Source organism: Python bivittatus, unplaced genomic scaffold (assembly GCF_059951505.1).
Source record: "Python bivittatus isolate LINGU-HERP-01145 unplaced genomic scaffold, Pbiv_v1 ctg000200_np1212, whole genome shotgun sequence".
In the NCBI taxonomy this organism is placed as follows: domain Eukaryota; kingdom Metazoa; phylum Chordata; class Lepidosauria; order Squamata; family Pythonidae; genus Python; species Python bivittatus.
In genome coordinates, this window is record NW_028277040.1 from 13254450 (window position 1) to 13282154 (window position 27705).

General features: G+C 38.6%; 1 protein-coding gene across 3 annotated transcripts in view; it reads left to right on the forward strand.

The window, feature by feature from the left end:
- Positions 1 to 10280: 10280 nt before the first annotated feature.
- The window catches only part of HIBCH (3-hydroxyisobutyryl-CoA hydrolase), a 46363-nt gene continuing 28938 nt past the window's right edge, over positions 10281 to 27705 (forward strand). For all 3 annotated transcript variants that reach the window (XR_015795193.1, XM_007425307.4, XM_088135710.1), the window contains exons 1-6: positions 10281 to 10395; positions 11619 to 11661; positions 12424 to 12564; positions 13427 to 13511; positions 14509 to 14589; positions 15698 to 15750. Coding sequence is in view for 2 of the 3 variants with exons in the window: in XM_007425307.4 (XP_007425369.1) it covers positions 10352 to 10395; positions 11619 to 11661; positions 12424 to 12564; positions 13427 to 13511; positions 14509 to 14589; positions 15698 to 15750 (447 nt within the window). In the remaining variant the exon portion in view is untranslated. The remainder of the gene's footprint in view (positions 10396 to 11618; positions 11662 to 12423; positions 12565 to 13426; positions 13512 to 14508; positions 14590 to 15697; positions 15751 to 27705) is intronic.

Here is a 27705-nt window from a genome sequence, read left to right on the forward strand (position 1 = left end):
TAAAACTCATGTGACCAAAGATATACAAATATTTCTGCTAACAAAGGCCAACAAGGACAACTTTTACTGTTCCAGTTATCCATTAGCAGCTGAGCTAGCAAGCTATAATCCACTACGTCTGAACTCCCCCAAGTTGAAGAAGACTGCCCCTCCATATGTAGTGGACTATCCTAACTGCTCTGTTTCCAAAGAAGCAGGTTTGTTGTCTCTTGCAGCAAATTAACTACATCCCAATTTGTGTTACTTAAAGATGCCATCAGACTTTACTTTGATCTGTGCTGCATCGCTAACAACACTATAATATTGGCAACATACTCTACATTTTCTTTTGTACAGAGCTGAGCCATTTATGTGTAAATTAATTAGGTTACTGATAATATTTATGATTTATCTGTTGCTCCTGCACACAGAGAAGCTTGGTTCACATATTGGGGTTGTTTGTGGCATAGGATCGTATGTGCATCCAGCCACTGCAGGCTGTAAATCATAGCTTATGGCTTAGCATGATGTGTGAATGCAGACACACTTAGCCAAAGGTGGTAACCTTAACTCTGTGCCACTAAGAACATTGCCTTGCAAATTCTGACTTAAAGGAATCTATCAGTATTATACTTTGACAAAAAATGTATGATTTCAAGTGCTAGAAGACATGTACATTTGCTACATAGACCTGTATTAATCACCCATTTTATACCATACTTATAATTCTCTCTAGGAAATGGAAAAGACTGATCACAGTACTTGTACTAGAAAAATAGAACATCTGCTTAAATTAACACACAAATCATTTGCACAACCTGTTGATGCTAGAAATTGCTAGACATATATTTATTTCCAACAGAGAACATGTTCTCAAAGGGTTAGCAGTGTGAAACAAACTAAAACTGATTCTGTTTCTCTGCTTTTAACAATAGTTTGATATGCAAAAATATATGTGTGGCTTTTCTTGGCATGGACAAGCCTAATCCCATATTTATCAGCCTATTCAGCCAATGTTAGATTCTACCCAACTGATTATTGAGTATAATTTGTAAGGACTTAATTACAAGATTACACTATTTAACACTGTAGTTGGGTTCACAGACTGTACTAAGCCACAGTTTTGCTCATCAAGGTTTATTGCATAAGTGGCTGGGTTCATGCATTATGCTAGGTTATAAACTGTGGCTTTACAGACTGCAGTGGTTGGGTATAGACCTGACCCTGAGCCACAAATCAAGCAACATGTTGTGCTTTAGTGCAAATCCTGCTATGTTCTCTGGGATGAGTTTGATCCTCTGACTCCTGAGGAAGTAGACAGGGTCTTCTGCAGGATCAGCACAACCATCTGTAGTCTGGGTTCTTGTCCTTTTGGTTGGTGAAAGCCTCCAAGGAAGTTTTCCTTTCCTGTTGGGAAGCTGGCTCAGGACAGTGGTGTCCTTGAGAGAAGGAATGTTACCTCCATCTTTGAAAGAGGGAGTGGTGTACCCCCCTTCTTAAGAAGCCATTGCTCAACCCAGGTACACAGGGCAATTATGTGTCACATCCTCATGACATTGCTTTCATCCCACCCACAGCCCCAACTGAGGCAACCTGAAGTCATCTTGTGGTGTTCCAGTTTTAGAATAGGGTTTTCTCCTCTCCTGACACAATTTTGACTCTGGATACAATTTAGCTCGTTCAGTGATGATGTGCCCCTAATTAGCCAAAAGTCTCCCAACCTCACTCCACATTAAGACAGAGGGATTGAGGCTGTCTCCTCATTGGTAGGTGATACTTGGTGGGAGAGAAAATGAAGCCATGAGAATCCACCCATCACTTTCTTTAACTTGTCCAACATTCAATGTTTAATGGTAGCCTCAATACTGAGGCAGAATAGGGCTTGCAGTTGGGGCACAGAAATTTGGGCTAGCATTCTTTGCTGCTCAACCAAGGCCTGGAGGAAACCACTTTAAGCTGGCTCTGCCCAAAGAAAATCATGCTTATTTTTTTCACATAAAAATATTTATGAAAAATATTCCAGATGTCAATAATAGCCAATTGGTGTGTTTGCCTCTTTGCTTGTGATTATTATCTAAGTTGCTCTATCTTGCAGGCAATTCTGTAACAATTCTTTCTGAATTAGAAAATTTTCCCTACAATCTGATATATAAGGTCTGTTTCTCTCACCTTTTCATCTCCTTTTTCCAACCTGGTATCTCCTGAAGAGTTAGGACTGTAACCCCAGAATTCCTTTGCAGAAGGATACTCTGCATAACTGAAGTGGAGGAAATTCATCCAAACCTGTTCAACCTGATGGTAGTGGCTACTTACATAGTTAAAGTTAAGTCCTGGCTCAGAAGATGTATTTCAGAGACTAAACCCCTGTATATCTATATCCTGAAACAAATCAAGTTCATATTTTTCTGCTGATGTTAATCGGTGCAAAATATGATCTTTTCTTATTTGATTTTTATTTTAATGCACAACTTTAACTACTGTAATTTTACTCCTAAATATGCAATCAATTACAAATTACAGATTTAACAGAGAAGAACACTGAACAATTCACGAGTGAGATTAGCACCTACATTTAGCACTGTTCAGTTTTATCAAATTTCCTGCATACTAGAGAACGCTTTCCTTGGAATAAAGTTGATTTTTCAGACACATTAAAACTAGTAACTTATAGCATCTTCTACAAGGCAGGCCTTATATCACATCTATAATCTCTGGGTGATTCTAAGTCACTAGTGGGAAATGTATCAGTATTGATCAGCTGAACTCTAACTTAGGTCTCTTACTCCTTTCATATAATAGTTCTTTCCCTTTCAATATTTTTAAAGCAGTGTCAATATATAGTATTCCTATTATTTTCTCTCTGGCAACCTGGAGCCATTCCTGTGATCAGATTTGTTCATTTAATTATCTTGATTATAGTACTCCAGCTGAACTTTCTGTGGTTTTTCCTCTGTAACTTTATGGCCTCTGGCTTCTTCTACCTTCTATAAAATTGTCCTACTCATTCTCCATTCACAGGCTTTAAAGAAGACAGCATTAAAGAATCAACTCTTTTATATAGCCTGTGTTAGGAACTGCTAAAGCATTTACATAAACAATGAATATAATTTGCTAAACACTGAATATATGCAATTGGAGAAATTGGAGAAACAGCTACACAAACACTCATCATGCATTTTATTGCTTTTTCATACAACACATTTAATCTGATTACTGAACCATAAAGGACTAAATGGCATGGGTTTGACACAGCATGTTAAGCCACCAAAAATTAACCAAAGTTAAGAATAGCCAAGAGAGCATGTGGTGTGAATACAGCTGCTAGGTCTTTGACCTTGTTAAGCATGTTGTGTGAACACAGCCATTGTATTGATGTGTCATCCTAACAGCTGCTAAAGGATTGTTAAGACTTAACCTTTTGGCTGCACAGTAGTTAATTGGCTCGGAATAAATTTGTTTAAACTCTCTGGAACTTGCTTTCGAATCAAACCTGCATTGTGCTTTGAGTTCTGTTTTTATCTATGGAGGAAATATTGGTCATCTATATGAACTTAGCAAAAGATTTCTCTAGGGACTTTGTTGTTAAATCTTATTATTGACCTAGGTAGCAACCGTATGTAAAGATACATTGGAAAATGTTTTGTTGAATGGCATTACCAGATCGAATCGGCAAGAATCTGGATTGCTGTTAGATGGCAGCAGAGGGTCCTCTGTAGCTCTTTGCTAGCATCTAGGAGCCATCCAGATTCTCGCAGCTTGGAACTGGTACCCTGCCATTGAACATTTAGTTTTATTGTATGCTGCCCAGAGTTACTTTGTGTGAGATTGGCGGCCATATAAATTTGATAAATAAATATAGTGGGACTTCTGAGTAAACATGAAATACTGTAATCTTAGGCATAGTTATTTGGAGTTAGAGGCTGAATGAATAAGCTTTGAGTTTTGTTGTAAAAAAAGTTACCTTTTCCATATACTTTTTCCCACATCCTCTTCAATAATTATAGAAGAGGAAGTATGAATAAGTTCTGGTGGTCAATTTGTTGGCATTATTTTTGGTTGTCTTTGTTCAAAGTATACATGTGCAGGACCTACCGTAAAATTTAATACTAATGGAAAGGAACTAGTAGAATCATGATGCAAGTGTGGTTGTTTTACACTTCCTCCTCCTTGAGTAGTAGGACTTTCAGAGCAGCTGTTACAAGATAAATATTCTTTGGAAGAGAACTAAAAAGCTCATGATATGTCTGAGCAGGCACAATTGGTTGTAAGTGAAAAATACAGGCAGATAGTGCTTTTATATTGACATTAGCCCTGCTAATGAAATATTAAAAAGATAGGTTGTGACTCTGCAAGCCATGTTATAGACAGAAATTGGCCAGAAGTCCACAATCAATTGGCTTTTGAAGGGAGATGGAAAATGTTCTAAGCGTATTTCTACATCTTTAAATTGAGGTACATTATAGCAGCTCTCACATAAACGTAGGCAAGTAGTTTCTGGATTTACAGGGACAGGAAAATTAGTGGCAATATTACAGTTGGGCAAATAAGAAAGGTTAAGATGCTTTCAGGTCAAACTTGCAGTGTCCTTGGCAATGATATGAAAAGTAGTTTGCCATTGCTTTATTGCCGATTTTATTGTTTTACTTCCCAGTCTAGCCAATAGATCTGGACTTTCCAGGAGATTCCTTCATCCAGGCAGTAACCAGGGCCAGCCTTTCTTAGCTTCAGACATCAGTTAAAGTGGACTAGAGCTGATTCATTTTCCACTGCCAAATAAAATCAGTTACTTGAAATACATAAATGAAAGAAAAAAGAGCTAAAGTTTAGAGTTGCACAATATTCACAGATCCTAATTCATCTGAATAAATACAAATTTGTAAATATTAAATCTCATATGAGAAGCCTGTTACCAATTTGTCTGCCTGCCTCGTCTGATTTTTGGATTTTAGGGACCGATAGCTGAAGGAGAAAAATGGTGTTTAGCTAGGCTAAAAGGAACGCACACCCCTTAGAGAAGCAACAAAAAACTGGTGCAGCCCTAAAAAATGCTTAGAAGGCAAAGGAATGTTGATAACAAGGAGAAGGATATTTGGAGATGAAGAAAGTGATGTGAAGCAAGGGAAACAACAGAATAGAAATATCAGTAATCATTATTCTAACTTATGTCTCAGTATTCTTAATAAATCTGCTGTCTCTGTAGTCCCACCTTCATTACCTTACCACCTCTGCCCTCATGGATTATGTGTATACTTTGATTTGCATAAGTGTAAATATAGAGTTTGCATCTCCGGCTTGGGAGGTTTGCTATTGCGGCCTCTGGTACCAAATACAGTTTGGGCTTCAAAAGGATGGGTGTTGCTAGACTCCATTATTAATGATGTCCAGTGTGGAAATTTCTCCAACAGGTGTGTAATCAATGTCTTTATTATCCCTTGAGCCTTAAAGCAGACATGACACATAGAGGATGCCCTTCAGATAGAGAACTAAGGCAAATAATTGCCTTATGGTATCCCTGTATTGCTTCTGGGATTAATATTATACATTATCTTGCATGATTGTACATCAGCTTCATATTTATTTGGTAAATTATATAGCTGCCTATCTTATATATGTGACTGAGTGGCGTACAAAGTTAAAAAACACAAAGCAATACAACAAAATAACCAAAAGATCTTTAAAACAAACAAAAAACATTAAAAACGATAAAAATAATTTTAAAACCATTAAAAAAATCTGAGGGAGAGCACATATGTGATTTTCCCATTATTTCTCCCTTACACATTTTACAGTTTCTGAGTCAGCCAGTATGAAGTCAAATGGAACTTCATGTAGACTTTCATGACAAGAAGAATATGACCACCATATTTACTGGAACTAGATTGGATCCTGGTTCCTTAAGTAAGGTCACCAGTTAAGGACCATACAGGTAGTTCTCAACTTACGACCATTCGTTTAATGACTATTTGAAATTACAATGGCGCTGAAAAAAGTGACTTAGAACCAGTCCTCACATGATCGTTGCAGTGTCCCCGCAGTCATGTGATCAAATTTTGGGCGCTTGGCAACTGTCATGCATTTACGACGGTTGTAGTATCCTGTGGTCACGCGATCATCATTTGTAAACTTCCCAGGGGGTTTCTGACAAGCAAAGTCAATGGGGGAAGCTGGATTCGTTTAATGACTATGTGATTTGCTTAACAACTATGGCAAAAATGGTCGTAAAATCAGGCACAACTCACTTAACAACCATATCACTTAGCAACAGAAGTTCTGGTCCCAATTGTGGTCATACGTTGAGGACTACCTATAATTGCTACTTTTTGAGCAAGTAAACCTAGCTTTCCACTCCAGTCCTGCAAGTTACTGTCCCCCAAGGTACATTTCAAACTTTAGATTACAGGTATCCAAATTGTTTAAAATAATGTATTTGCTGCCATAGGGAAAAATAAAGCTACTTTGCATAGTAACTCATAAGACTAGTGTTGTTATTCTGAAATGTTAATGTAGGAGAAAAACCACAACACATAGCATGACAGGGTGTTGCTGAAAACCGACCAGTCAAAAATGGTAACAAATCCCCGTATGTACAGTACATCCATATGAACAGTAAGTTTTGCATCATGATAGTTTATTGCAGCAGACGATTGCTTTAAGATGAGCACTCTATATTTTTAAGAGAACATGTTTGATGTACATCAATCAAATGGCCATAGAGACAAGCAGTTATAACAAATGCAGAAAATACCCATTGGTTTTCTCCATCCCAGTGATAACTATATATATATTTTAAATCAAACAGAAAGAGAAATAAAGAGAAAGATTATTGTTGTGTGAAGGAACATGAGTTTTTGTATGAGCTCAGTTCTAGTACACAGAACAAACTTGGAGGCTAATAATTGTTCTCCTCAAGATATAATTTTTCATTCAGCTCTGATTGGTGGATGTTGGAGTTTTGTGGAAAAGTGAACTGTTTAAGTTAAGCACTGTCCTAGAACATGATCCAGAACTCTTTGTAGCATGCATTGATTCTTTGAGAGGTTCATTCTTAGGAGAAAGAGTTAAATTGAGGGGAAAACATCCAACCCTACATGGAGGATGCTTATGATGGGAGAGAGGTATGTGTCGGATGGCCCTCTCTAGGCACTATCCTCTAGGCATTCTGACACCCATCAGCCAGCATAACAAATTGCGTGCAGGATAGCTGTATTGGGAAGGGCCTCAACACCTTCCTTGCCCTTTAATTGGGAGGCTCCTTCCATTCCCAGCCAGCTGAAGCTGACAAAGGCGGTTCCCAGAACCACTCAGCTGAGAGGGGAAGGTAAAGAGTAATTAAAAATAAGTTGTGACAAGTTCCTCAGACCATCTTAGATAATGAGAAATCTTACTTACATGTTTAACTGTATTGCTTTCTTCTTGTATATTATTGATTCTTTCTCTTACACACTCTCTCATTCACATTCAGTAAAGCTATGGGTAAGAGTCATAAAAATAGGAGATCAAGAATTGGGTTCTTTTTCCTGTGAACACTATTACAGTACCTACTTGACATGAGAGCCAGTTAGTAGGGGATATGATGTCACAATGGAAGGCCTTATGTCATAATGGTCTTCCCAGTCCATCAGCAATGGTAACAGTAATTTTGAATTAAATTTTTAAATTTTGAATTGTTTTTAGCATAACTTCCAACCCAAATAAAATATTGATGGATTATAAGGGGTTGCTTCTGATGAAGACAAAAGGACATACAGTACATTTAATTACTATGAACAGCATCCTAGGTTTCTTTTTAATATCATTTGATGCTGCCTCGTAAACTCCTTTTAAAAAACTGATTTCTAGTCACTTTTGACAGCATGTCACAAAGCGCAACCCCCCCATGCACTACTTCCTGTTTTTCTTTATATCTATGTATCTCGTGTCAATGGATAACTGTTTTATACTATCACTTATCTAATCTTCACATTATGTTCTTTTTGGCTATCTTATATAACATTACTCAGAGTGATTCCAAGAAATCATCTGTATCCCAGCTAATAACAAACTTCAGCATTATCAGATAACTGAAAGTTAAAACAATATACAAATTGATAATTCTCCTTCCTCTCATCCTGTTATTAAAACTGATGTTATCCTTGTTTTATATTAAGTACAACTCATTTCAATTCATAATCAGATTTGTTGCTCCATGTTTTGATTTTTTTTAAAACTAAGTTTAAGTATACATTTAAATTCTGTTTCTAGTCCCCATAACCCCCCTACTCACAAGCCTGAAGATGCCACTGGAAATATTTAGGTGGGGTCTTGTATGTATAAGTGAGAGATCAAGTAAAATTTTAGAACTTGATTCTCACAATAATTCATCTAACTTGGTACCATTTGTATGTGCTGGAACTGGAGCTCCCAGGATCCCAACCAGCATGCATGGATAATTCTGGGAGCTGTAGTTTCAAAACATCAGGAGGATGACAGGTAGGCTGGACCATCTGGAACTACCTATATATTAAGTTGTGTGAGAGTGGCAGTGGGAAAGAACAGAACGGCCTTCTGATCCTTTCTCACTCATAGGCTGTGTTAACAAAATATGCTACAGTTGGACAGTTTTATCTCACAGGCCCTTGATTAATTGAATACATCCAATTGGCTCAGTTTGCACATATTGAACAATCAATTGCTAATCACATTGACCAGCAAATGGAGCCATCAAAAACAAAACAAAACCAGAATTAACTAACTAATATTATAATTAACGAAGCCACAAGCTATCTCCAGAGGGAGAACTATTAATATTGTGCAATTTTACTTTACCATTAAAAGGTGCACAACTTTAGTGCTTGGTTAGTATTTAATAATAATCCTAGAAAACTATTTGTGTTTACTGTATCTTGTTTATATTTATTAATATTGCAAAACTCCGTATGAAGTGCATTTTAGATGAATCAAATTTATCACCCCCAAGTAAGTTACTATGTATGTGTTGTTGTTGCTGTTATTTCCAGTTTTATTCCAGGAATTCAAAGTAGCTTAAACAGGGATCTCCCTTCATTTAATCCCTACAGTTACCCTGTGAGGTAAGAATGGGCTGTGGCTGACCCAATGTGTTTCCATAGCTGAGGGTAAATGTGAACCTGAGTTTCCACAATCCTAGTCCAACATCTTAACCACCACAGACTCTAGCTTCTTTTGTATAACAACTGCATTACAGGCAGAAATTCAGCCACAACAGCGTTCCCTGGAAAGGACAGAAAATCTTTCAGTTGATTTTTTGCTGTGTCTTCAAAGTATGGAACGTGGAGGGATGGGCAGCGACAACAGCCATAGCTTAACTCTAGATTATTTTTTATTACATGATATCATGACAACTGACAATTGCCACACCACGGGAGCCTCAGTGGGCAAGCGCACGATCCTCTGTCTCTGAAAGAAAAGTGGAGTTGCAGCAGAAGAAAGTGCTGAAGGACTCGGGTTAGCGCAGCTGTTAGTTACCACCAGGCGTCGCGCAAGACAGCAGCCCAAAGCACCGAAAAGGAGAACTCTGAAATGAGTTTCCAAGTCATTTCATTCACAAAAATCAAGATCAAAGCAATACTGTACTTCCTGGTTTTAGGACCTCTTCCTCTTGGGCACAACGACCTTTTCAGGGCGGGTCCCTCCAGATCAGGAAAAGCAACACTGGGGAATAAGGGCAAGATCCAGATTTCTATTGGATGTTTCGTGACCTGATCCTAGCGGCTGCCCCTTTCATCCGCCAAATACAGTAAAGCTTTTTTTTGGGGGGGGGGGGGGTCCCTTCGAGTCAGTGTTGACTCTTGGCAACTGCCAGGCCTAGTCCCTGCAGTTTTCTTGGCAAGATTTAGGAAGTGGTTCGCCCTTGCCTGCTTCTTCCTAGGGCTGAGAATGATAGTTATCAATTCCCAACTCAGAATGTCTTTTTCTGAAATGCATTTTCTGAACCGCTGAAAGCATAGCTGAATAATTGTTTTGTAATGGGGGAGGGGTGTTTAGCTGTAAACCAAATCGACCGCAGGCTTTCTCCGCCACGTTGGCCAGCCTGCAATACTGGAGGAGATGCATAATTGTTGGATGTCTCTCTTGCATTCTTAACGTGAAGCGTGGAGTACACGACTCAGCTATCCTCTCTGAGAGACTTCCACTTCTGCTCCAGGAGGATTAATTCAAATCCAGATATTTCTGATCCAGACCACGAGATCGTCCCCCGCTTCGCTTCGCTTCCCTTCCCTTCCTTTCCAGTAGCCCTCCAGACACGCGCTAGGCGGTAGCCGGCGCCCTGCGTTCCAGCGCACTTGGATGATGTCATCAGGACGCGCCTTCCCGGCGGCCCCTGTGCTTGGGGGCGTGTGCAGATGGTGGCGTGATGGGGCCTCTGGTGACCTCTGTGATGCAGAAATGTCTTCCCAGGTAGATTCTGGCGACTGAGGGGGAAGGCTGCCTTCAGTTTCTGATGACTTTAGGGATGGAGTAGGGGCAGCGTGATTCAGGTGCCCAGCGCAGCTCTTGGTTCCAGCGCTTACTCTGAGCGGTCGCGCTGTCCCCCGGGATTTATCTAGAAGTCCCACTGAGTTCGGAGTTATATTGGATATATAGCAGCATGGAAAGGCCGGAGAGACGGTGTCAGCTGGGTGTCCTAGCACAGATTACAGTTGCTCCGTCTCTCATAGATGCGCGCTCCAAGTGAGCAAAAATGCTTACTTTCTGTCATCCTGATTTTGAGCACCAAAACGGTGAAAATCTTCTACCTTATGCATAGCATTGCACTGCACATGTTAATAAAAGCTTGAACCGCCGTTCCTAGTTGTCAAGAGGCCTGAAGAATAAGGGCAAACACTTGCCCTATCATCTAAATTTGAATTGCGGGATTAAGCACTGATCCGAGACCATTGGAGCTTGCCCTGTATCCAAGTGCAGTGACAGTTAATTTCCTGATACAAAATAAGCTGAATAAACCTGCATTAAGCTGTTTAGAAGTTAAGATAAAGAGTAGCACATTGCTTATATCTGAAGGACAATGATAATGAGGAGACTGATAATGTGGAGAGAAAAAATGGTGGAAGGCTTGCCCTGCTTCACAGGAATATTTTCTTGTTGGCAAAAATAATTTCTGCATTAATTTCTGGAGAGGTTAATTAGAATAGTGTTAAGAGACAAAATAGGTAGGAAGAATAGTGTATAGCTGCTAGTTGGATAAGATGCATGGCTTGTGGAAAACTGTGTTAGTGATAAAAGGATTAATTAATTGGTAAATGTATCTCCCATATGTTTTATGTCATTCTATAGAGTCCCAAATCCTTGAGAGTTTTTGGGGAATCAGTGGAGAAAGGGCTTTAGAGGGGGGGAAAAAGTTCCAAAAATATATACCAAAGTCATGTACAGTCCTGTATATCTGGCCAGTATTCTTGAGGTTATATACTGTTTGTATCTTGCAATAGGGCAAAAAATCGTTATACAGTATTACAGTACAGGAAGAATTGTAACTGCATTAGAATGGATTTACCTTTTTGAGAAATATTCAGTGGAATGAAATATATCTCTAAAAACAAGTCTAACAAAATATATATAATTTGCTTTATGTATTTACATTTGCTGTGGCAGAGATATGTCTGACCTTGAGTTTCTTGTTTCAGGTTGAAGCCATTCAACAGGTTGCAAATCATATTACGACACTTAGTGAGTATGGACATTTCTGCAAGTTGGATGAACAAATATTTATTTAAAATATATTGGCCAGAATACAAGAACTGGGCAACTAATTCCTCAGTCCCCAAAAAAGTTTGGTGATTGGTGTTTTTTAAACAGCAGCCTCTTATGGCAAAAAGAAAACTACTTTTGAAACTGAAGGGAGTTTCTGACAAAATTATGATCTGGTAGTCCTCTGTTTCAAGGGAGGGGTAAAAGTAAAATCTGAAGAACCTCAGATAGCTAAACAACATTATGGCTTTTTGGGGGGAGGGGGGTATAAAAATGACAATTCAGTCTTATTAAAGCCAAATGTATGAAGACATAATATAGAGCTGCTGTAAAACAGAGTTGGCACGTTCCTAGTGACTTCACCTTGGCTTGTAAACTTACCAAAATGTGGAACAAAATTAAATGTTAGACAAAATTAAATTCTGTAATATATTGAGTATTTTTGACAATGTCACAATGAGGGAATTAAGAGTAAGGGGTTAACCCAAAGGTATCATAAAGTATGTAGGAAGGATTTCTATATCTGAGGTACTCAGTTCAAAGATTGGTGGAGGATCTGATAGTCAATATTGAGTACTTCTGCAGTTTTCTGTCTGAAAGTACTTGTCTTAAAAATGGCAATCTTTAGTATGTACTAATTATGCTTTTAAGACCTTCTGCAGGATTACATATTGTGTAGAATCACAAACCAACCTGTCATTAGAGCATCAGCTTATTTAAAATCTTTGTCATTTCATACAGAGTATGGCTGAGACTATGAATTCTTCAGCTGAGGTTCTGTTGGAAAAAAGAGGGTGCGCTGCCATTATTACCTTGAACAGACCAAAGGCTCTGAATGCATTTAATATTTCCATGATTCGACAGATCTATCCCCAGTTAAAGGTTGGTAGCTTTATATGAAACCAAGGTTATCACTGTGCCAAGAGGTTTTAAATGAAGTGATTAATGAGTGAGTTGACAGAAGACACATGAGATACTATCAATTGGGATGGTGTTCCAAAAGGCAAGTGCAGCAACAAAAAGGGTATCCTTGGCTATCCTGTGTCTTGGTCATAGTTCAGTAAGTGGAGCTGCAGTGCTTATAAGATTTCAGCTTTACACACTCAATTCCTGAGGCTTTAACATTACACATGTTTATCTGGGACTTGACTGACTTTTGAGAATACATTCCTAGGACTGTGTGATAGGGTAGAAAATTGTGAGTGTCTGTATGTTGCTGAATTATAGTTTCTCATCCAGCAAATGCAATGGTTGAGAATACAAGAAATTCAATTCAGTAATGTCTGGGTAGTGTAGAGAGTAAGGAAGATGGCCTTGATGGCAAGATGCAGGAATCATTACATAAGCAAAAGGGGCTGAAACATTTTTTAAGATCTGAGAAACGAGATATAATTTGAAAGGGGGTCAGACAGACACCTCCCTGATTTGCTGGATTATAAGGGGGAGGAACTACAGCACAATCATTCTTGCAAAATTCTGTTGTTATAGCCAAGCTCAATAGAAGTAGTTTTAGCCTTCCTATGGAGTTGATTTCCTGGTCTGGTCTACAGAGTGGGGCTGACAATAGGCAAAGTTCCTGAGGCCTGCTATAAACAGTTCTAATGCTTTGACTTTCTATTCTTTGTGGACGATCCAACCCTGGTCTAGGTGACTTTTACATGTGTTGCATAATTGGAAAGAAAAGGGGCAGCGTATTTAAAAACTTCTGATGCTCTGACATAACCGTTTCCACTATTTCTTTCAGAAGTGGGAACAGGATCCTGAGACTTACTTAATAGTAATAAAGGGAGCTGGTGAAAAAGCATTCTGTGCAGGGGGTGATATAAGAGGTGAGAATGTGAACATTTTTACAAAGTTCAGGGCTTCCTCCTTGGTTTTGAAAGAAAGAAATGTCATACATCAAGGAGGGAATACATCAAGTGTGGGAATGGCTAGCCGCATAGAGGCCTGCTGTCTTCAGCCCCAGATCCATCATTTTCTTGGACTTTCTCCTTTTTTGGTAATGTTGTATAAATTTTTTATGTTTTATGTATTTATATATATTTATTGTTTTAATGCTTTGTGTGAGCCACCCAGAATCCCCCACTGGGGGGAGATGGGTGGAGAGAAATTTAATAAATAAATAAAATAAATAAAATAAATAAAATATTGCTCCACATTCAGTACTAATGCCAGGATGGCCTATTGACCTGAACTCCTTATCTCTGAACCTGGGAGGAGCTCATGGAAAGCCATTTCCTCAGGCCTCCATTTGATTTTTGGTGATCCACTCTCTATCCTAGCCCACCATAGTCAGCAGGATTCTCTAACTCTTGTGAGAGGAGTTGAGGAAGCCAGAGGGAAAGGAAGGATAAGGAAACCATCTTCTGCTCATTACCTTTTATAGGCTCTTTTCAGTATCTACTCCCTTGCATTTATTAGTTTGTATATGACATCTTTCCTGTGCAGAGATGATTCAGTATACATGCTGAATGTTCCCCTACTTTATCCTTACAACAACTTGTGAAGTTGAATAGGCCAACAGAGAGAGTGAATACTCCAAACTTATATAAACTTCAGGACTGAAGGGGGATTTGAATTCAGTTTCCCTAGGTGTAATTTAATGCTCTAACCCCTGCGTCTCTTTGGTTGTTATTGGATTTTGCTTATTCTCAAATTATTCCACAATTTTTTTTGAAGACTGTTTGTGAAAATTGGAGGCTTAGTTTACTGCATTATATATAATGTGATGTTCATGATGAACTTGTCAAGTAGAATCAGATTGCTGAATATTTCAGGATGTTAAATGTTGTAGTCATTAAGTTTGACATTTGTTTTGTTTTTTAGCTATCACTGAAGCAAAAAAAAGTGGAAGCAGATTAACGAAGGACTTCTACAGAGAAGAATACATCTTGAACAATGCCATTGGTGTGTGTACTAATTAATTAGAACAAAGTACATAATAGTGTTTTGGATGTGAGAGGGCCTGGATTTCCATATTAGTAGGTTGATACCAGTTCACTATATTTAGCCCTAGTCAGAGTTTAAAATAGTTTAATAGGCAATAATAGAAATAGTATCCCCATCATAACTTAATTTAACTTCATCTCAGCAGTGAAACTTTTGTTTTGGAATAATAAATATTTATTATGTCATCATTAAAGCTGTTCTGTCTTGTATCTTTGATGGGGAAGTCCTTTCCATGTTTAGGAATGAAAGCTATTGGTTATTTAAAGGAACATAGCAGAGGAGAGTGAAACTTCATGAAAGGGTTTTAAAATTAGGGCATTTATATTATTAGGTCATTTTAATGTCATACCCCAAAAGATAAAGAGTGAGTGCTATAAACCCTCATTTGCAAAATCTATGTTATTTGAATATATGCTTAGTAGGGAGGTGTGTTTACTTGCAGTTCCTGCTAAGTGTGTTTCCACTTCATTGTTATAGTGTATAGCATATAAATAAAACTAATAAAATCATTAAAAGTGGAATATTTAAACCAATTTCATTCTTAAATTGTTTAATTTTTTTCTTAAGTTATTCTAAGTACAGTGTCTCCAAATTTAAGATGTAATAATCTGAGTACAGAATGGCCTCCTTAGTGAGACTTATCTGACATTTAATATGTTGTTCTTTTGACAGTGAAAAAATATCAGTCTCTTGTGTTCCATCTCTACCGGTCTTAATCCGATTATTAGTTCTGGTACTGCCAGCTTTTCTTTTTTTAAAAAAATTCTGCCCTGTTTTTACTTCTCTGCTATGTTTTACCAGATAGGATGACTATTGTGGTCAAGTTAAATGAACAAGTGATTTTTTTCCCCAAAACAACCTTAGGAATGGGAAAGAAAGCATCTTAAATATAAAAATATGTTTTAAATATTTAAGAATGCTCTTAATGATGAAAAAGGACTGAAATCTCATAACTTACCCCTCTGAACATTTTATTCATATTATAAAGATTTAAAGATGTCTTCCTGTAGAGAAGGGTGTATTCTAATATTTTAAGTAAGTTAATGTGTTGTATCATTTCTGACAGGTACCTTCCAGAAACCATACGTGGCACTTATCGATGGAATTACAATGGGAGGTGTAAGTGGAAACAGTACATAAAAGAAACAGATTGGTTTGCATTGTGTTCACAACTAGTCGTAAAAATTGTGGGTGAATTTCAGAGCAGTCTTATTTGATGGATACAACTGACATTTCTTTATGCAGGAAGAAAGTTCAATAATTCTGTCTTCTCAAACATCTGCTGCCGAGCTGAAGTAAAAACCCTTTTTGGCTGCAAAGAATCTCCTCACAGACCTTTGGTAAAAAAGGATGGGAATGCTCTGGGAGAGGATATTCCAGGAGGCAGAGTAGCTAAAGGCCTAAGATGAAAAGTGGGTTAAAAAACAGCTGATGAAAAAGTACGGAGGAAACTATCTTAAGAAATAGCATTGGGGAACAGCCCCTACAGCAAGTAAAGTTTGGAAATAAAGGGTAAACAAACAGAATAATCGGGGACTGTATTCGGTTGTAAATACAGTAACTTTTGAGAAAGGCATGGAAGGAATTTCTACCTGGTGCTGTTTGTCCCATTACTGCGGCACCATGATGCCAATGACCATTTTACCTCTGTAGTGCTACAAGGATTGTGCTCTCTGCAGAAAGAACATCGTGCTTGAGGAATCTAGGTGTTTCCTTCTGCTAGTGTTTGGACAGGGTCACATAAGCAGTGCTTGAGTACAAACAAAGTATTATACATGCCTTTTGCAAAAAAAAAAAGCAATTACCTGCTTTATCTTAAATAGTATTAGGAGTGTTCTCCTGTTGTTTCTTGTATCTTTCCTCTTCTTTTGCTCCCTTGGGAGCAGTCAATCCTTGAAAGGCTGTGTGTAATAATTGTCTGATTCCAAACAATGTAGTCTAGTCACCTGGCTTTAGGAAACACCCTTTTCATTATACAGTGGGGCAAAAAAGTATTTAGTCAGCCACCAATTGTGCAAGTTCTCCCACTTAAAAAGATGAGAGAGGCCTGTAATTTTCATCATAGGTATACCTCAACTATCAGAGACAAAATGGGGGAAAAAATCCAGAAAATCACATTGTCTGATTTTTAAAGAATTTATTTGCAAATCATGGTGGAAAATAAGTATTTGGTCACCTACAAACAAGCAAGGTGTCTGGCTCTCACAGACCTGTAACTACTTCTTTAAGAGGCTCCTCTGTCCTCCACTCGTTACCTATAGTAATGGCACCTGTTTGACCTTGTTATCAGTATAAAGGACACCTGTCCACAACCTCAAACAGTCACACTCCAAACTCCACTATGGCCAAGACCAAAGAGCTGTCAAAGGACACCAGAAACAAAATTGTAGATCTGCACCAGGCTGGGAAGACTGAATCTGCAATAGGCAAGCAGCTTGGTGTGAAGAAATCAACTGTGGGAGCAATAATTAGAAAATGGAAGACATATAAGACCACTGATAATCTCACTCGATCTGGGGCTCCACGCAAGTTCTCACCCCGTGGGGTCAAAATGATCACAAGAACGGTGAGCAAAAATCCCAGAACCACATGGGGGGATCTAGTGAATGACCTGCAGAGAGCTGGGACCAAAGTAACAAAGGCTACCATCAGTAACACACTATGCTGCCAGGGACTCAAATCCTGCAGTGCCAGACGTGTCCCCCTGCTTAAGCCAATACATGTCTGGGCCCGTCTGAAGTTTGCTAGAGAGCATTTGGATGATCCAGAAGAGGATTGGGAGAATGTCATATGGTCAGATGAAACCAAAGTAGAACGTTTTGGTCTAAACTCAACTCGTCGTGTTTGGAGGAGAGAGAATGCTGAGTTGCATCCAAAGAACACCATACCTACTGTGAAGCATGGGGGTGGAAACATCATGCTTTGGGGCTGTTTTTCTGCAAAGGGACCAGGACGACTGATCCGTGTAAAGGAAAGAATGAATGGGGCCATGTATTGTGAGATTTTGAGTGAACACCTTCCATCAGCAAGGGCATTGAAGATGAAACGTGGCTGGGTCTTTCAGCATGACAATGATCCCAAACACACTGCCCGGGCAACGAAGGAGTGGTTTCGTAAGAAGCATTTCACAGTCCTGGAGTGGCCTGGCCAGTCTCCAGATCTCAACCCCATGGAAAACCTTTGGAGGGAGTTGAAAGTCCGTGTTGCCCAGCGACAGCCCCAAAACATCACTGCTCTAGAGGAGATCTGCATGGAGGAATGGGCCAAAATACCAGCAACAGTGTGTGAAAACCTTGTGAAGACTTACAGAAAACGTTTGACCTCTGTCATTGCCAACAAAGGATATATAACAAAGTATTGAGATGAACTTTTGATATTGACCAAATACTTATTTTCCACCATGATTTGCAAATAAATTCTTTAAAAATCAGACAATGTGATTTTCTAGATTTTTCCCCCCATTTTGTCTCTCATAGTAGAGGTATACCTATGATGAAAATTTACAGACCTCTCTCATCTTTTTAAGTGGGAGAACTTGCACAATTGGTGGCTGACTAAATACTTTTTTGCCCCACTGTAGCTGAGCACTTTTGTCTGTGGGCAGGCTCTATGACAGTCTGTCATTTTATACTGCTTTCTCTTGATCCTAAATGAAATCTTAACTGAACATTCTGGATTTTGAAACTAGTAATCAGACAAGCTCTGCAACTTCCTTCCTTGTGTATTTTATACTTAGGCAATATTCAGAGTATTCAGACAAAGGGCTAAAGCAGAGAGAGATCCAGTAAACAACTTCATACAGCTGTGTTTGAGGAAGGCATGTTAATTTCCTCATTGCATTCTAGGCTCTGGAATTGTCCTCACTTTGGGCAGTGACAGTAGAGACAGTCACCCATTATGCACAAAGCAAGATTGGACGTGGCTTGCAGATCAGTTATTTTATCAAGCTGTCATAAGCTCTGTAGGCTTTGTTAAGTCTTGAGAAAACAGTATAACAAGAATTATGATAGTACTCCTTGACTCTCACAAACTTATTTGAGCCAGCCAGCTAAATCTAATATTGAAGGAGGGCAATGAGCAAGAGAAACAATGCTTAGTCAAGACTTGGTCTCAGATCCTCCAGCTTAGCTCCTGTGCTGACCAATGCCATAAGACTTCAGCCCATTCTCAGCCAATAGTAGCAGAGATGTAGCAGTGGCAAGACACTGTTGAAGTCTGCTTGCTCTCTTCCATTTCTGGCTTCTTGTACAACTTGATTCTAAAATGTCACATCTTTCTTGGGGTGGGGGAATGGTCTATTATTGGATTGGGCCAGGAACCCTTGTGCTGTACCCAGAATGGTATTTGGGGCTGCTCAGTGCTTGCAGCATTAAATGGTGACTTGCACTTCAGAATATGCTGTTGAGGATCAGGTGGGCATACAGCACTTTTCTATCCTCTTATACACAAGGATGTCAGTGAATTGCTCCAGGTTTAGCTGCCAGGTACTGAGGGGGCTTGTGAGTGTGTGCTTTTGCCTTATTAAACAATAAAAATAACAGTGGTAATAGTTATACAATAATGGTATAAATAAAAGAATATAAATGTTAGATTAAAAATAAATTAACTATATGATCAAAATTAGCAATTTACAGTATAAATACTTTTTTTTGTTGGTGGTGCCTTTACATCAGTCATGGCTCCTGGCGGCTGCCTGCACAAGTCTGTGCAATTTTTTTGTCAACATTTTTGGAAGTGGTTTGTCCTTGCCTTCTTCCTAGGGCTAACATGAAGTGACTGGCCCAAGATCATCTGGCTGGCTTTAAGCCTAAAGCAGGATTAGCACTCATGGTCTCCTGGTGTCTTGCCTAGTGCCTTTAACCACTACACAAAACTGGCTCTCAAATGCTATATATGATCTATAAATAAATAGCATGAATAAAATTGAAATTAAAAAGAATAAGTGATTAATCAAGTAACTTGCTCATACCCAATGACCAAGGCAAACCTTTTTCAGTTTATACCTAAACATTCTTGCAGTATTGACATCTTTCAAATTCCTTGATTTATAATCAGGACAGGATCTTTAAATACAGCTGGATCTATACATTGTGTTAAGCCAGAGTTCACATAAACAACTAGCTAATGTTAATTCAACACCCTATGCCTAGATAGCAAAGCAGTGTGTAAAACTATCTTACAGTTGTTTGCAGTAGCTGCTGAATTAAAGCAAAACTGTCAATGCTTAAGGGCCTTGCATGGTTAAAGTGCATCCTATAGTATTAGCTAATTGCACTTTTTTCATCAGCTGACTTAGTTCTGTAGTTGTTTCCTTGATAAAATCATGTAGTTTCAGATGGCTTGTGCCCAAATAGAACTGAGGCAGAACAGAGGCAAACAGCAATCCAGATAAAATACTTGGAGGTGGGACAGAATAGAAAACAGACCACTTCCTTTTGAACAAGGCAGTTGAAGCTTTTAAGAACATTTCACTAATTTCCAGGCCATCGTTTGACCAGGAACACATGTAGATGGAATAAATTGAGCTTTAAATGAATTATGTTAGTCTAATAAGGCATATAATGCAGGAACCAAATTGGTGTTTGTAAGACTGGTTTTAGATGTTGTATTATTTTATTTTCTATTTATTTATTAAATCTGGTCTATCACAGAGTCATTGTTTATAAATGTGTAGGTATAGTCCTGCCTTAGGTACAGAAGCCAACTGGATGATTTTTGGGAAAGGCATTCTCTCTCAGCCTTAGAAGGCAAGGGCAAACCACTTCTGAAAAATGTCACCAAGAAAACTGCAGGGACTTGTCCAGGCAATTGCCAAGAGTCAACACTGACTTGAAGTCCCCCACCCCCTGCTTGAAGTCCCCCACCCCCACCCCCTGAGAAATAGGCTGCAGGAGGAAGGGTATATGATTTGGAGGTCTCTGAGAACCCTTTTTTCTCCCAGATATGTTTCTACTGGTGATTTGGCAATAAGGATGTTTTATTTGGCCATATAATACATGTAGTGAATATTCAGAGCCCTTTATTCAGTATTAAGTTATCCACTAATTTTTAAATGCACTTGAACAAGGCCAAAAAGCTAGGCAGTGTTAGCAGCTGAGCCTTAACAAGCAGGTGCGAAAATATAAATACTTGTTTATGTATGTTAAGAGTATGCATAGTATTTTTAGCACTGTGTAGTAAAAACTGTCTTATGGGAAGGAGCAGTAAATAAAGATGCAGATGGCTGTATAAAAATATAAGGAGATTGTGATTTCTCTGTTTGTGACTAGCCCCTGGTGGAATGAATGTAATGAATTAAAGGCCAATGATTGCATGTTTCTGTTGAGAATGGTGAAGGAGAGATAACTTATCTGGGTAAAATGTGCAAAGGAAATTCAGATACCAGCAGTTTTAATCTACAGCAGGGGCAGTTTATTTACTGTTGTTTTTCAAAATGTCCTCATATGGATTTTTTTCCCCTGGAGTTTATGGAAGTTATTTCTCATCCAGAATAGCAACAAGAGGCATCCGAGGAGCAAATCTCATTGACTTCTACAAATTTGCTTCCATGTCCAAATGCCTAGAATTTCTATAGGAGCAGTTGGGCTGGGCTGTTGCTGAAAGAAACAGCTAAGAGCCTTGAGGCATCTCAAAAACCAACAAATCTGATGTGGCATTAGTTTCTTAGCCCCTTCATTACATATGCTGGTATATTATCCTTAGTTGGGAAGTGTATATACACATGAGAATTAAAATGTAGCTTAAATTACAATAGCCAAAAGTACAGGTAATGACAATCCTGTTCCAGCTTAAATGAATGCTAAGTAAACAAGGTACTGCAGTGATTGGGGATAATCCACTCATCTCCCAGCTAAAGCCACTGTAGTGCATTATTTTTGTTGTTTCTATTCAAGATGTCTTTCCCCTGTTTTTGTATCACGTACTTAAATATGTGCCAATATAGCTTAAATATCAGAGAAACACAACATAGTTCTGAGCTGAAAGTTAATGTGGGTAGGAGGAAAAGTAAGGTCTGTACGTGTGCATAGATACATTTTGGGATTGCAGTGGGATAGATATATATTTAATTAATACATATAAATAAATAGACATGCATGCATGTTGCATGTTGGTGTATTTATGAAATACATTTCCTTATCCAAAGCCCAAGCTAAAACCACATATAAAAAACCTTACTGGATTAGTCCAAAGCTCACATTTAATTCAGCATTCTGTTCGTACAGTGGTCAAGTGGATGCCTCTATGGAGCACCTAAGGGAAAATGTAGTGTGACAGTATCTTCCCCATTAAATTCCCTGGCAACTGGGTTCTAGAGGTCTTTTAGCTTAGAGTCATAGCCTTGCTGGGTTCCATTCCCACAGTGGCTCTGAGTGGCAGCTTATTTGTTCCTCTCCTCCTCATTGCCCTTCCATACATCACAGCATTTAGTACGTATTGTCTATTACATTGACTGGTAATAGCTGTCTAAGGTTTTACACACAACTCTTTCTTAATCGTACTGATCATTATTAATTGTAAAATCTAATTGTTTTAACTGTAGAGCCAGGTCTGTATAGTGGTACAGTATTGCATTTGTGGTATAGAATCCTTCTTCATTGTAAATGTTAACATCTGCATGAAGGTGCCAGGTGAAGTCATTTAGGGATTAAATATGTCAATAATATGCAAATGAAGACACTGTTTCTGGATTCTGCGTTAGATGAGACATCTGAGGGTACACAACTTGTCCTTAGGTACGGCAATTGACTGGATGAAGACCAGTGAAGAAAAATGGAATTCTGACACTGGGATAGAAAGCTCTTTGGACTGGGAAATTATTGTTTAACCTATGTTAGAGGGACTGTTGCCAATTGAGAGTTCTCATCAATCCAGTTTGGTCACTATTGGCTTTTTATGGCCCACTGAGATGTAGCTCTTCCCATTGTGATGTCACTTTTTGCTCTCTGTGTAATTTCATTCAAGATCTGCACACTGTTGTGGGTCACTAAACTTAGATTTGGGGTTAAAATATTAATTTAGCCATGCCTTTTTTCTTTTTTTCCCCCTCTTCTTTATATCCCTTCCCCTATGAAAGTCTCGAATAAGATTCTGTATTCTGAGAAGGATTGTAAAATTAAGAATAATAAATGAATTCTTGTGATGGCTCTGAAGAACAGCTTTAAAATACTTCACACATTGAAATGTGTGATGAAGCTATTAATATATTCACAGCTCAGTGACATCCAATTAGCCACATTCTATGCATTTGTACTAAGTGAATCCACCTCCCATTTCCCAGTATCTACAGCTTGATGACAAATGTCATAGGCAATTGTTGTGATAATGACACACAGGTAAAGATAGCTGAACCCTTCTTTTAATGAGCACTTGGTTGAATGTTCCTGTGGCATTGTCACCGGTACATTTTGATAAAGTCACTTATGCCATTTTGCACATAATTTGCTATTATTTCTGTTTCTTTGTGTACTTGATAAAATGTTCAGCTCACACAGAAAATATAATAAAATAATTGCAAAGGATGAGGATTTAGGGTTCAAGATGGAACTATTTAGAATACATTTGAGTTTTAGCCTCCTATTGGAGGTTTCTAGTACAGGTAGTCCCCGGGTTAAGAATGCTCAGTTTAAGGATGACCTATAGTTAAGAATGCAGCCTATTGTAGCAAAATTTGAGTTAAATACACAATGATTCGAGTTAAATACACAATGGATTGAGTTCATTACTGTCACACAGTGAGTGTCCAGAACTGATTAATTTTTCCAGCTGTACATGGAACTGCCAGGGATTGAACCAGGGGCCTTTGCGTGCAAACCACATGAGTGGCTATGAGCTATGATCCCTCCATTGAAATTGGTTTAGAATTTCTATTAAGTGTGCTTAGTATAAAATCCTTAGTAAGACAGTTTGGTGGCATTTGAAATAATGCTTGTGTTTTGGAGATGGGGATTGTTCCATTTTTGCATACAAATCTTGCAAATGATTAAGAGATTATAAACAGTGGTACTTTAATATATGGGAAAGGATTATTATAATTCAGCCCTTTTCAAACTGATGTCCTCTACATGTGTTGGACTGCAACATTAATCATTCTTAGCCTACATAGCTAGTGAAGTTGTCAACCCAGAGCATTTGGAGGTCAGCAGGTTAGCAGAGACTCCCATCTTTGTTACCATCTTTTTCTTCTGTGTCAGTACTTTGATATTTAGTGAAATTGCAGGGCATCTAAAACATGGAATTGGGGAGCTTTGTGTTGGAAGCTATTTTTTTCAATGGCAGACAGTTGCTCATTTGAATATCATTTGGTTTCTGTGATGAATTGGGGACAATTTTCTTAATTTCTAGGGAGACCAGGAAAAACAAGCTCACACTATACTCTCTGATAGAAAATGAATATTAAAGATTATGATGACCTGTTGTCGTGTTAAAGTGCACATAGAATATAATAGTGTTGGCACTTGAAAGCAGGACATTTTTCAGCTAAAACACAGACTTGTCTGGAACATAAATTTCATTTACTTCTCACTAAGAATGAATTAAAGTTATTTGTATAAAACCATTCTGCCTCTAAGTCAATGTGTCTGTAACTTGCTATAATCGAAAAAATGTGTATGTCTTGGTCCTCCCAGAAACTGCCTCTTAATCTAGAGTTGAAAATTTGCTCTGACCTGTGTTACAAAACAAGGACTGAGGAGCATTTACTTGCATATTTTAAAGCATACATGCCATAATCTTGCTGTGTTAATACAATTAAGGGATATTCCTAACATCTGTATTATTTTCTTACTTTATTAGGAAAGACTTATTTTTTGTTGATTTATAGATTCACAAATGGTTTTCCACATCTTAGTTAACTAGAGCAAACCTTTCAGAATGCTTTGCAGGAGTTTGCTTGGGTAGCCAATTTGTGCATTATAATTGTCTTCATAGAAAGAGTAAAGTAACAGTTTCAGGAGGTGGAAGGTGCTTTTTTTGTTGGTGGAACAGAGTACATTATTTCTGTGTATTTAGGGCTTATCATAAATCTGGCAAGCATTCCTCCAGCAAGGCAGGTGCGAGAAATCAAAAGTAGCAAAATGGCTTAGCATTCACAGGTCTTTTGCTGGGTGGGATGGGGAACAGTATATTATGTCCCCAAGTAGAAAGCTTTGTTAAATGCATGCTCTAGAGTAACATCTATTGTGTGTTATGTGTTGCTACTTGTGAGATACTTTTAGAAAAAAAGTCTTTCTATGAAAGTTTGCAAAATTTAGCATTGGTAAATGCAAAATTTAGCATTGGTAAACTTTAGTGAAATGACTAGATTAGCATTACTACTGTACTATGGAATATCTTGGTTCTAGAGATATTCCATCTTTAGTTTTAGTGAAACCCCATTTAGGAATGAGGTTACACTCCCCCATGTGAGACTTGTACATAATTTTGAGGACATCTTGGAGTCACTGCTCCTGCTTAAAGAGAAGGCAGCAGCTGTGTCCAAGAAGGCCTTTGCACAGGTTTATCTGGTGTGCCAGTTGCCCCTATTCCAGTATGTCCTTCACTCACTCATGCCTTGGTTACCTCACGATTGGATTACTGTAATGCGCTATATATGGGGCTGCCCTTGAAGACCACCTGGAAGCCACAACTGGTCCAGAATGCAGTGGTGCAGGCAGTGATGGTCGTGTTGCACTATGCTCACATTTCTTCTGTGCTTTGAGAGTTGCACTGGTTACCAGTTGGCCTCCAGGTGCAATTTAAGATGCTGGTTATCATCTATAAAACCCTTCATGGCATAGGGCCTGGCTTCTTGAGGAGCCATTTGTTTCCATATGTTTCTGCCCATCTGGTAAGGTCAGGCAGAGTGGACACATATTGGGCCCTGTCCATCAAGCAGTGTCATCTTGTAGGACCCAAAAGACGCTCTGGAATGACATCCCCCCAGAGATTTGTACTGCTCACGCCTAACGACCTTTCCTAAACTGTTAAAAACTTGGTGGTTTTCCCAGGCCTTCAGACAAGATGGTTGTTGAGTCCCTATGGTTTGGGTTTTTCTTGATATGGACTTGGTCTTCTAGTTGGTTGTATTCTGTCTTTATGTATGTTGTTTCCTTTTAATTGTAAGCCACCTAGAAATGTGGAGGGGGGGGGAGAGAGAGGAGAAGAGAAGAGAAGGGAAGGGAAGGGAAGGGAAGGGAAGGGAAGGGAAGGGAAGGGAAGGAAGGAAGGAAGGAGGGAAGGAAGGAAGGAAGGAAGGAAGGAAGGAAGGAAGAGAAAGAGAAAGAGAAAGAGAAAGAGAGAAAAAGAAAAAGAAAGAAAGAAAGAGAAAGAAAGAAAGAAAGAAAGAAAGAAAGAAAGAAAGAAAGAAAGAAAGAAAGAAAGAAAGAAAAAGTTATAAGGAATCCATACTGTTTGTACAGGTTAACTGTTTCTCCATTACCAAATGCATTTTTTTCTCAAAGGGTGTTGCTTCTAGTTTCTGGCTGTGGAAGGCAAATCAGATAAGCAAATTACTGGGCTACAGATTTGATCTGACGCATGGTGCTGCTTTCCTCTTGTTGCCAACCCTTCCTAACCTGAAGATTTCAAAAAAGTCAAAATGCCTAGTTTTCTAAGTTTGCTAATGATAGACAACAGGAGTTATGAAATTTTTGTTAAAATTCTTTCAGCTTGGCTTGCAACATGTAAAATGAAACATTACTGTAATGAAAGGCTTGAGTGAGGAAGATACTGGGATGGAGGAGCAAGGTTATCAGGAGGGAGGGGGAACATTCCAGAGCAAGTGCTTTCCCAGTCCGCAGCAGGGGCATGGGAAGAGAAAGAGGATGAGACTAGCCCCTCCCTAGAGTCCCACGGGGTATATCCACTAGTTGCTTTAGCATAGGTTTAGTCTGGCGAGATTCTGTCTATTAAGTGCAAGCAAATAAAGGAACTGGACTGGATTGCCTCGTCGTCATTCTTGGGCTGAACCTGACAATTACTCCTGAAAAGTTATTACTGCAAAATAGCTATTAGCTAAAGGATCCAGCTTTTTCAAGGAAAACAATTTTCACTCAAAATAAGCCAGGATTCAAAGTAGCTTCCAATTGTGGTTTATAATCCTAGCAGTTTTCTGAAATTATAAATTACAGTCTCTTAGATTAGATGACAGGAAAATATAGGTTTTGAATGGGTTGCTGGTTGGCTTGCCAGTCTGTGCTAAGAGAAGGCTGAAATTTTCTGGAATTAAGGAACCTCAGAGCATTGTTCTGTCTACTACACACACTGATTTTGCTCTAGAAAAGATGGTTTATGTATGTGTTACGTACCCCATTATTTTCTGGGTCACAAATTTACAAGCCTCATTGGAATGAGGTCAGTCAGAGGCTAGATGAAATTTTGCATAAACTGTAAAGTTTTCAGCAGAACGGCAAATACTGTAAAGTCATAACCTTTTCCTATGTTGCTGTAAACAATAAACATCTCAGAAAAAATGATGAGCTCCCTCTAAGCAAAAACATTTCCACCTGCCTGAGATCTCATTTGTTCTCCTTCCATTATGTCTTAGGCTATGCTTATATGTTTAAAGCCCAATCAGATCTATTTGTTAATACTGTGCTTGTGGGTACTACAACTCTGAAGAGCATTTTCAGTCTTCCACATAAGTTCTTGATACTTTTGGCTTTTCCTTCTTGAGTTATAGCTGTATTCAATGCTGTGTGGCAGCCCAGTTCTGAAATTTGGGGGGTGGATGGTGGGGGGAACGTTTCTGAAATATTTGTAATCCCTTTCACAAGTTTTGCTTGGTATCCTGGCAACCTTAGTAATGGTTGGCTAATAAATTTTTCCTGTCCCTCCCCACAAACTACAGTTAACCAAAACCTATGATTATCCAGTTTTGGTCAGAGCTATTGCAGCTTAATCCTTCCCCAAGATTCTTTATTTTCAAACTCAAGCTGAAAGAAAAGTGAAAACCAGTCTGGAGCAATGAAGACGTTGCAGCAGGAACAGAACCCTAACTCTGGGTCATTTTCCTGGAGGATTAATAAATGATAACATGAGTCTATATTTCAATGATATATACTATACACGACGGCTGGTACTGCTTAACCAGAAATT